The sequence below is a fragment of the Corticium candelabrum genome, chromosome 8 (genome assembly GCF_963422355.1).
Source record: "Corticium candelabrum chromosome 8, ooCorCand1.1, whole genome shotgun sequence".
Lineage (NCBI taxonomy): Eukaryota > Metazoa > Porifera > Homoscleromorpha > Homosclerophorida > Plakinidae > Corticium > Corticium candelabrum.
In genome coordinates, this window is record NC_085092.1 from 2,932,166 (window position 1) to 2,944,323 (window position 12,158).

At 39.5% G+C, this 12,158-nt stretch overlaps 1 protein-coding gene across 1 annotated transcript in view; it reads right to left on the bottom strand.

Annotated features, from left to right (window-relative positions):
- Positions 1-10,909, bottom strand: part of LOC134183849 (PITH domain-containing protein 1-like) — a 15,664-nt gene extending 4,755 nt beyond the window's left edge. Inside the window, exons 1-4 of the mRNA XM_062651418.1 lie at positions 10,682-10,909; positions 9,575-9,618; positions 3,113-3,190; positions 2,942-3,046 (exon numbers count right to left, since the gene is read on the bottom strand). Coding sequence (XP_062507402.1) covers positions 2,942-3,046; positions 3,113-3,190; positions 9,575-9,618; positions 10,682-10,867 — 413 coding nt within the window. The 5' untranslated portion in view covers positions 10,868-10,909. The remainder of the gene's footprint in view (positions 1-2,941; positions 3,047-3,112; positions 3,191-9,574; positions 9,619-10,681) is intronic.
- Positions 10,910-12,158: the final 1,249 nt, after the last annotated feature.

The window sequence follows — 12,158 nt, forward strand, 5'->3', positions numbered from 1 at the left end:
TTAAGTAATTCCAGTGATGACTGGACTATTTTTATATATATATATATATATATATATATATATAGAGAGAGAGAGAGAGAGAGAGAGAGAGAGAGAGAGAGAGAGAGAGAGAGAGAGAGAGAGAGAGAGAGAGAGAGAGAGAGAGAGAGAGAGAGAGAGAGAGAGAGAGAGAGAGAGAGAGAGAGAGAGAGAGAGAGAGAGAGAGAGAGAGAGAGAGAGAGAGAGAGACTTGTCATAACAACTCCACAAAAACTACCTGCACATAACTATATCAATGCTCAATGCACACCTGATCCAACTATACAATCTTCCTTTTATTGTCACTTTCAGCAAATAGGGAGTGACCACCATGCTATCTCAACATTCTTTTGTCTCAAAATATATATGAGACCCCACAATCTGTCCATGCATGTAAGTCACCATACCCGACAGTGAGAAATACTTGCTGCTGTGACCACAGCAAAGACGCAGTCTCCAAACTGCAGACCTCCCATGCACATTGTGTTGTCTTCTCAACCCTGTCAAGTTGTGCATATGTTTGTGCACCAAGACTTGCAGAAATAAGAACCATAGACCGAAATTTCATAGCTGCACATGCTCAACATATTTTAAGTACTAGTATATGAGTTAATTAATTAAGTTAACCATTTTCTTACTACTATAAAGGACAAGTATTTTGTCAGGCAACAATTTCGTCGAAGTCCACCAAGACATGGTTCGTCATATCAAAAAATTTTTAGTATGGTGCAGTATCACTACGTACTATGCTAGTGACATGTGGGCGGAAGGCACATGGTTGAGTCCTGAAAGGCACCTGGTATTCTGTTCATCCAACACTTCAGTACCGCTCAAGTCCTTACAATAAGTACTTGAAATTACAGCCATGGCGGTATTACTTCTTTGCAATCAATATACATAGTATACTGTATATATTGCTACATGTGATGTCACTGATCGAATGGCCTAGCTTATGCAATCCTTGTCTTGCTGGCAGGCGACTGGAAGCAAAGACCCTGAATGAATAATAAAGCTAAGACAGTATCTAATACTGACTTGAATACTATTTGCAAGTACGAGAGTAAATCAGTGTACTCAATCAGTGTCATCAACATGTGCCTCGGACTCTGACACATTTTGTACAACTTGCATAAAAATTTGTCGGGTATTTAATTTTGTCAAAAACTTTGTTAGGACAAAAATTAGAAAATTTGTCTGACAAAATAGTTGTCATTTACAGTATCAGAATGCCTAAGCATCACAAATATATTCATGTGTCATTATGTCTCGTGTTGTATGTAAGGTATGCATGTGTAGAAAACTATGCCCTACTGACCTTCAGAGCCTTCCACATTCTGATTTGTGACCATTTACAAACTGATGATAAACAAAAATATTCTAAAGATCTCTATTATTATACAAATGCATATTTCTTATAAGAATTTCCTATTCGTGACAAACAGAACAACTGACGCCTTATTGTTGTTATCAAGAACCCATATCAAGAGAGGTAGGTATGGTCCACCCTTTCATTAGTAGTAGACTCCATCAGCAGTACCTTGTTATGGCATGTAATCATACAGCTCTACAAGAGAGAATGACTGCTGTTACGACTCACCCTATCAACACAATTGTAATAATAAGACTAGCCCTCCCTAATTTCCTTACATCAGGATAGTAATCACTATCATCAAGTAAGCATGAGCATGTGATTACATCACCACTTAGCTGTAAATGGTAACACTAATACTGCCAACTGACTTCACAGTTAATCCTATTAGCTAGACTAACCTGTATCAGCATACAGTCTGGTGTAGAACTGGAGCTACTTTACTTCCTTACAAACTCCAACACAATACATTTTAGCTTAATACAATCACAGAGTAATTTGTCCAACATCAGACAGCAAATAGAGAAGTTGACACAGCAAACCTATTCATGTAGGATCTCCAAGGAAACAGGAACAAACTACACGGACAGCATACTACATAAAACATGGGTGGCCAGAAGAGATAGAAAGACTAACTGTGTGCAAGTTTATCTATCATGCAATGATTAGATTCATAGCACACATGCAGTTTAACGATCTTCATCTCTTTACCAGTTTTCACCATGTGGCAACATCGAAAATCCCTACCTCCACACCAAACCAACTACACCAGCTTCATGTGTACCAGTGTTTGAGAGTGGTCATGAAAAATCATGCAACATGCAATCCTTCCAAAGTTTTAGATTCTAATAATGCAATTTCATGCCAGTCAACCACCCTGCTTTGCGGTTCGGTTCTCTACATCTGGCATAATACATTGCAATTACTTGTAAAATTTAAAACACTTGCAAGAAAAAGTTGTAGATGTGCGGATTTGTTCTACTATGGCTGTGTAAAACAAGAGAATGCATACAACGTGCTGCATATTGTGAGAATTCTTCATTAGTTAGACAAATAATGAAAGCCATAGACATAGATTATCCAAAGTCAACATTGTATAGATTCAATTATACATATCACTCCCCAGTTATGACACAAGGACTGTACTCAAAATATGTCATGCTTATATTGCTAAGAGTTGCAACAACCATTACAAAAATACGTTTAGAAACCAAGAAGTTGATGTCACACAACACCAATCCCTAACTGTGTTAATTGATCACATGGGTTACGAAAACCCAGTACATTCGCACTATTTGACATCTATACAACAATTCTAACCTATACACACTGTGTTTCAAAAATTTTAATAGAAGACAACTGACTCTCCTGTATGCTATAACTATCATCATTTCCAATAAACATTCCATTTGACATCCCAAAATGTCACCATGTTTCCATTAAAAAGTCTGGACCTGAAGACATGATTCTTTGATAAGCAGTATTTATAATTAAACTGATGTAATTTAATGTTTATGGTATCATTTCCACAACAATGTCAAATGGTTGTCTAACCTTGTAGCATACTCTGTCGTTCCATTCCGATCTTCATAAAGTTGAAATGTCTCATCTGGTTCAGCAACAGTGTCCTCAAAAGTCATTCCTGGTCGATTTTTGTATCTAAACAAATATACAAAGACATTGATACTAACTAGAGTAAGATACTAATATGATAAGACAACATACAGTCTTACTTCAGATGGATGACTGTTTCCCTCCCCACCAATCACAATAAACCCTTTCAATTTAATGTCTCCCGTAAACCTGCACAAACCAATTACTGCACCAAATGAAAAGCATTGATTTAAAGACAACGTTCATGCCCAAATTTCAGATATTCTGATCATAAAATATCACAATGTCGTTTGCAGTTGTACGAACCACAAAACAAGGAACTAATTTACAATTCAATAAAATCTTCAAAGCATATCTGAAGAACAAGTAATATCAGTGGTTTTATATCTCATCGTTACAACACATCGACTGTTCATCTCATCTATATATATTCGTTTCACACATGTCAATGGATACTACAGATGCAATAAAAAATGTCCAACTCACGAAGCAATGCCTATTTCCCAGATAGAAAAATGCTCTAATCAACTCTATGGCTTTCATATGCTACTCTACTATCAAAGTACCTACATGTATTTACTATTTGAAACCTCTGCAATGAAGGAGTTTGTAGTGTATGTTACTATGGTGTTACTAATCTGATTAGAGACTTATTAGCGGAAGTAGTCGGACATCATAATCAGTTGAGTTGTATTGTGTTCTACTGAATAGAAAGTTCAGTGTTTCTTGCACTCGTGCCCACTACACGACAATTGGCGACGAGGATGGGATTAAATGACTGAACAGGAGGTTCCTCAATGCCTAGTGCCTATAGGCAAGATAGGGGAATTCGATCATGAAAAGGAAGACTGGACTGCGTACCAAGAATGAAGGGAATTATTTCTCCAAGCAAATGCTGTAGCTGACGGACGAATGGTGGCCGTATTTCTCACGTTGATAGGTACAAAGACGTATGGACTACTAGGGAACTTGGTAGCACCAGAGAAGCCGTCAGAGAAGACACTGGATGTCTTACAAAGAGAGTTGTCTGCATATTATTGGCAATAGCAGAACGTTTCAAGTTTCTGGGAAGACGCCAGCAAGCAAATGAAACGGTGCTAGAGTTTATGGCTCAACTCAGAAAGATAGCCAGCTTATTTAATTTATCACAGTTGGAAATTTTGCCTATCACTGCAAAGGACACAGCAAGAGAAACGCGAAGAGACCCAGTTCTCTCTCACGTACTGCAGTATACTCAGGATGGATAGCCAAAGGAAGTGAGTGAAGAGCTAAGGGCTTACGGAACCAGAAGGTTTGAATTGACTACAGAAGCCGGGGTATTGCTATGGGGAAGAAGTGTCATTGTTCCTCCAAAGTTTCAAACATCTGTTCTGAAACAACTTCATGAAACTCATCAAGGTGTAGTTCGAATGAAGTCATTGACCAGGTTGCATACTTGGTGGCCACAAATTGACAAGGTGATTGAAGGGCTGAGCAAAGAATGTGTAACTTGTCAAAGAGTTGGAAAGAATCCTCCAAAGGTGGAGTTACAGCCATGGTCATGGCCTTCGAAGCCTTTTCAAAGGATTCATATCGATTTTGCAGGTCCAATGGCAGGTAAAATGTTTTTGATTGTAGTGGACGCATACTCAAAATGGGTAGAGGTCTGTCCTATGTCAAGCACTACTTCTGAACGAACAATCAATGAACTATGACAACTGTTTAGCTCGTTTGGGTTACCTGATCAGCTTGTATCTAATAATGGCCCTCAGTTTGTCTCGACCAAATTCTCTGAATTTTGAAATTGAATGGCATAAAGCATTTTCGAAGTGCTCCTTATCACCCAGCGACAAATGGGCAAGCGGAGAGATGTGTTCAAATTTTAAAACGTAAGCTGAGAACGATGAGTGAGGAAGAGGGATCCTTGATTCAGAAATTGACACAATTTCTCCTGACATATAGATCGGCACCTCACAGTGTAACTGGGTGTACGCCATCAGAATTGTTTTGGGTCGACAGCTCAAAACCAAGTTATCATTGCTGCTACCAAATGTGTCAACTCAAGTTTTAGATAAACAAGCAGCTCAGAAGCAGCATTATGATGCTCACATGGAATCACGTTCTTTTACAACAGGAGATGCAGTTTAGGCTCATGATTATCATCGTGAAGATCACAAGTGGGTACCTGATACTATCGTGAAGCAATTTGATCCTGTCTCATATAAAGTTCAAACAGACAGTGGGTTACAAAGAAGGCATGCTGATCAACTGAAAATATCGGGGTCTACCTCAGAACGGAAGGAAACTACTGATTCAGCAGGAGGACTAGGTGAACTAACAGCACCCAAGGAGCCAATTGAAGATCGACCTATGTCTATTCCTGACAAGACCACTGAGCAGACTACTGAGATTGAACGGTCAGGACGTCGTTATCCTTCTAGGACCAGGCGTCCTCCCTCCAGACTGTTAAAGGAAGTCTAGATTAAGGAGGGGAAGGTGTAGTGTATGTTACCATGGTGTTACTAATCTGATTAGAGACTTATTAGCGGAAGTAGTCGGATATCATAATCAGTTGAGTTGTATTGTGTCCTACTGAATAGAAGGTTCTGTGTTTCTTGCACTCGTGCCCACTACACGACAATTAGTAACACCATAGTAACATACACTACAGAGTTCAAATCTGGAACATATAAATAGAGCACTCAGAAAGTGCACACCTCCACCATAATAATAAAGAAATTTAAAAATACACTACAGTGCTTAGTGCTTGACAATGGTGTGCTATTACTGTGCTTGAACAATACATAATCAGTGACAACAAATGGGCAGACTTTATATTGCTAAAAGTGTTTGAGTACAACAAATTGGTTCATAACATTGGAGTTATGCTGCTAACTAACAAACCAAACCAAAGATAAAACACAACCTCCATGGCGAAGAGAAAGTAATGAAGGCGATAACTAGGGGCAACATGCATATTATACTGCGGTTGAATTAATGTATGTGAGCATAACCCAGCAATAGCAATTTCAAATTAGCATTGTTTATTTGATCGCCAGCATTAGCGGTCAACCAGGCTGTTAGTATTACCTTGTATGCTTATGCATTGTGAGACCTTCTCAACTACTTACTAAATGTTGATGGTGCTGAAATTTTGATCATAAGATGTCCGTGTATACGATCAAAGTTGCAAGTTAGCTTCGTAACCCATAGACTAATAACATCTTCTCTATGCTTGTGACTCCTTGTTATCATGAATGTGCTGTGTTTGTACCTATGTAAAAGTTATTTCATAATATTAATTGCTATGTCGACGTCGACGTTATTGTCGCTGTTGATCTGTTCACGATATTTACACAATACACATCCAAAACAGTCTTAAAGCTCTGTGCTCAAAATGAGAATGATAAAGCTAGCGCTCCTTTACTCATTCTACTGCATCATAATCGACACAGGGTCTAGTCCGACCAGTCCTGCCCCACGATTTTAGAAAATGTACGCCGTTCATGTCTCGTTCCTCTCACTGTCTAAATCTCCATACAACTCTTGAGACATTTCCATACAAAATGCACTTTCACCAGAAACTCAGTGGCACCAACTTCCATTTTATGATTAAATAACGGAACATATTTCTAATCATGGCAGAATATTATACGCCTACCTAATAATGGATGCTACATCACCCACCCTTTAGTACACACTAGGCCAGACCAATAATCATTTGCTTCCTACACCCCTGTCATACACACCAAAGCGCAAGTGACCCGACAAAAATGAATGTAAGCTGGAAGAATTGTTAAGAAAGCAGGAAAAACAAGTTCATACATCTTCACAAAACCATTGCCTCTATGATCTAAGCACCCCTCTTGCTACTTGAGAATGTGTAGGAAACCCTTCAACTCCAGTGATCGCAGATCTGCTTTCAATCAGTTAAAATTTCCAATGTGCTTACAGTAAGTTGATGCCTTGTACTTCCACGTAGTTGTACTGACATGAAATTTGGTGCAATGCCGGTGTCAAATCAGAGTCATAATCGTGACCTCAATGTCAGCACTCAGCACATCAATGTCAGTGTCATATTGGTAACGTCAATGTCAGCACCGCTGGTGTGGTCATAATATTGACATTGACATGAGTGTCAACATATAACTTTAACATCAACATAGCATATCACTACTATAAACAAGGCTTACTTGTGTAACTAATGTATGCAAATGTCAGCTGCCACAGATGAGTTTCTAGTCATTTTAAGACAAGGCCCCTATTTGTTGCATGTCTGTTTCTCATCACCCGCCCCCATGTAGGCCCCAGTGTCCAGCTGATCATCTCTCCCCCCTCCCCAACTGGCTGGACACTCAAGCCTAGCCCCATGGGAAGGACGGGCCACACTGATTTCACCATTACGCCATCATTATGTGACTATTATGTAATGCACATTTGCAATACAACCAGAGTGCGTGAATCGTATATCTCAACTTCTTCCCTATCACAGTTTTTACAGGATGTCTGTTTTCCTCAAATACATTGTATACTAGATATCAACAAGAAAGACTTTGTTGCCGTGGAGGATGTATTATTGGTGTGGATCCCTCAAATCAGACCTCTAGTCTAGTGCCACTACAGACTAATGCTGATCTATTGTGTTCCTTGAACATATATAACTGTGCCTGCTGACTTTTGTGTCACAAGTACATAAATGGACAATGGTAATGGCCTGCCCACCGGCATAAGTTTGAGAGAGCCTGAGTGACGACAAATAGACATAACAACAAGTAGGGGTCTAAAGTAGCATGCACAACTAGCATCTAAACGCCATGGGATCATAATGTAAAATATTTGTTAATTAAAAAGAGCACCCTAAGCACAAACCACGCGCACACTGCCATTTCTAGTGTATGTAGTGTAGCTCTACTGTGAGCATATGCAATAGCACCAGCAGTGTGGGCCACTTCTAGCACTCCTAATCAAAGAAAAGTCAGTTTTTCTCCTTTTCGACAGTGTGTTGATGCCTAAAACTTGCACTGACACATTCATTTCAAGATCTAGTGATTTTTGTTGTGTACACTTAGGTGTACTGTACGATATAGAAAGTCTACGATGTGTACAGCTCATGAACTATGTCCAGTGCTCTAAACAAAGAAATAGCTTTTCTCCTTTTTCAACAATTTGTTGACATTTACCACTGGCAGTGAAGCCTACTACATTTGAGATCTGGCAATTTTTTTGTGTTGACTGACAGACAGACAAACAGACAGACAGACAGACAGACACATAGCCAACCCAATTAATTTACCTCGCTTGCACGTTCACATGGAATAATTAGTAAGTAAATCAGTGCACGTACAATGTGTCAGAATCTAAAATTGGCGCACGTACACCAAACATACATAGCTGCACTAAAATTGCAAACATTCAAATACTAACAAAAACAAATTACACTGAGTTGCTAGATCACTTAGTTGTACTATTAGCTGGTAATATACTTGCTGCAATACAGTCACCAACATTTCATCACAGAGTGGCAATGATCGATCGTGTTACAAAAACTAAAGCATAATAAACAATTCGTAACACATGCTAAACATTTCGCTATAGTCTCTTGCAAGATCAGCTAAAACTATAATCTCAATTTGCCTTAAAAATTTGATCACACATATATTAATATCTTGACATTTGTAATTTACCAACTTAATTTGAGCCGACATAGTGATACACTATGATAAAGAGATAAACAAAGAGGGCAGCATTGTTCACTGTCACACCATGTCTGCTTCATCTATCACTGCATCATTAAAATGTATGACTTCCATATATTATTAGCTTGTAGGCTATGCAACTCTCTGCAGCGTAGCAGTTGACGGCTTGGCCTAACGAAGTAAACATTTTTATGCTACGATTTTTGGACATGAAACCTGGACCAAACAATTGAAATAAAAATAAAAAGTTATGACATGGAACATTTTGATCATGCATGAGCAGTTTTCATTGTAGTGCATACAAACGTGAGACAACAAAATGGACACTAAAACTAAAGACACTGATACCGAGCTGAACATGGAAGCAGTTGCTGGACCACATGCACTGTTAACATTTGTGGAGTCATGAACCGATACGCGTAGTCATGAACTGATACACATAGTCATAAAAATTATATACGACCAAGTCATTTTACAACAAGTGTAATAATACCATTGCGCATGTGCACATCAAAGTTTGTTTTTATTTTGGTCAAGCTCAAAACTGGACAGGCAAATCCAAGCATCAAAAAATTCAATTTGTCTGGCCTTAGCTGGTGTAAATCCTCTGTCATGGCCACACACTGCATATGATATCATAGCCATTGTCTTTGATGACTTACAACAATAATAAACAAGTTGCTAAAGTGACATTTGATAAACAGTTTGCAAGCATGCCCAAACTGCTGACTTCCACCTCAGTCTTTTCATTAACTGTATCTGCTATCCCGAGTTAGAGACAATATTGCAGCAACCTTGTGACACATGATTAGTTTCTAAAAGTAGATGTAATTGATTTTGTATTTGAAGCATTAGTTGTTTATATTAACATATTTTATTGTGACATATAACAGCTTACGGTATTCGAAACAGTAGCTCTTCATCAACATCACTCTCAACAAACTATAATCAAGAACAGTACATGATGACACACATACAGCAACTATACAATTGAGATAAGTATAAATTCCTCTCCCATGCAGCACATAATATCACATCTGTCATACACAAATGCAGTTGCTTGCATTAGAGTCTAAATGCATGCCCACATTGGGATGTGGATTGTAAACTGTTAAGGTAAAAAAGATTATAGTATGCACGACTGGGCATGACAATTTTTGAGTAATAAAGTCAGAGGCATAGCGTGACCTCTAGAAATGGGGAGAGGCAACTTCATGATGCTATGAGATACGCCCACCTTTATTGGCTTCTAATTGACTGATACGGTAGAATCAGGGGCAAATCCAGACTGGAAAAGGGTGACGTAATACACAGTTTTGGTCCTCACATCTAGTATTTACAGTCCACAATTTTTACGACCACGCCTTACAAATGATGGGGCTATAGCCAACGGTCTAGCCCATGCCACGCCCCTGATAAAGTGTCAACGCATTTAGAAAAGTACCAGACACATTCCCAAAATCGCTGAGTGTATAGATATCACTGAGTACATTATGTATTACTGTAACACACGCTAGTGTCCATGCTAAGTCTTTAGAAGCTTCCAGTTAGCTATTGCTGCTATTGTCAGACAGCTTGGCTACCGTCTCACAGACTACTGAAGACTCGGTGTGTTGTTGGCTGCAGGCATCTGCACACAAAGAATGCTTCTGATATTGAGATAGTTGGATAGCCTTTTTCTTCTGTGTCTTCATCTGTGCAATGCAATTCACGTCTTCAAAGTGCAATCGGCTGAGCATGCCTAATTTTCTTAGTACAGAAGTAAACCTCCAAGACTTCAGGAAAGCATAATCTCCAAGTATAACCCTGATTGCATATTACATCTAATTCCCACGTGAGCTGGCAATAGTCCAATCAAATATCACGTTTATAAAATTAATTAAATCCAAGTGTTATTAATAATGACTGCAACAACACATCTGGTCATGATAGATAAACCACACCCACGCAAAACACCAATTGGTACTATGAGTATGGCACAATGACTTCACGGAATACTCCTTACCTTGTCCGTATCCAGTCTGTCATCCCAAGGCTTGAAAACACCAGCTGCTGAACCCTCTTCCGACTCGTTCAGGCAATCCAGTTGTTCCTTGTTTATTTTAGCAAATAGGCTGTATTCTCTGCCTCTCTCAAAAGGCTCGTGTTCGTGTTCGTGATGGTGAGCGCCGCAAGAGCTGCCGCGAGACATAGCGAATACGTATTGTTGTTTTTATATCCGGGATTTTGAAAGCAAGCAGCCTCGCCTCCCGGATAAAAGTTGTGGTTTTGCTGCTGTTACTAGAGTCTAGTAAAGACTCTATTGAGAAATTAAGATCACAGTACATATCGGTCATTATGACGTCGCATCTCACAGTCACGTGATAAGCTGCAGTGTCGATCTGTGTCTGCAAAAGTTACTCATGATCATGATCAGTAGAAAATTAATTAAATAGAGTTTGTGTGAGGCCACTTAGCTATTTAGACATGCGTTGGAAGTATATACGGCTCTGGGTAAAATATACAATCGGTACGTGTAGCCTCGCGAGCCAAGCCTTCCTCCGTGCTCGTTGCGCGACCTTGCGTGCTGTTCGCCTGCTCGCAAGTGAGAGGAGGTGCTTGAGCAGTTTCGCCTCCTCTCACGTGAGAGTAGGTGACTTGAGTTCGTGCAGTGAGTCCTATAAAGAGAGAGTTGCGACAACCCGGATTTGGACGCCATGTTTATCCAACCGCGCAAGATAAAAATTGCCGTAAAAATTGTAGCGACTACGAGAAAACTCAAGAACAAGAGGAACCAGTACACTACTCAAGAAGAAACGACTACCTGATTTTGACGGCTGTAGCCCAGCCGCTACCGTCATTGCTCTATGCCATTTGGCTTTAGTCCTTGCAGGGATGCTCGGATATGATCTTAAACACAAAAGAGATCTGCTACTAATAAATTAGCTTCAAGGAGTTTGTAACGGCCAGGTTTCAGGCTTTTGTGTATACATGCGCGCACGTAGCCTCGGAGCTCAGACCGCCCACAAATCTAAACACGTACAATATTGTCTGCACTGTGTAAAAAATGACCACTTACAAATCGACGCCTGGTAATCATCAATATACTACGTATGCCGCATCTGAGCTACACATAACTAAATAATCTAACTATAGTTTCAGTCCTTTTGCTTCTGTATACAAGTACACAGCAGACACACCAACAAAAAGAGCACGAAGCTATACTGAATCTTGCTACATTATATGCATGACTGACATCACTACAACGTTAATACTATACACCAACAACAACAAATGACACAGGCTGTTCCATGTACTTGACTGTTGAGCACTAGCCAGGTTCTGTCACTTCAAATGCTTGACCAGCTTCCTCATTGTCATGCTTTTGCATCCCAATTCTTGTCCAGCCTTCTTCATCTGTGCTTCTTTCATCCTCTGACATTTCACCTTTTTGCAAAATATTTGCAACCTGACCCTGAAGTATTTGTTTAGAAGCTTCCTCT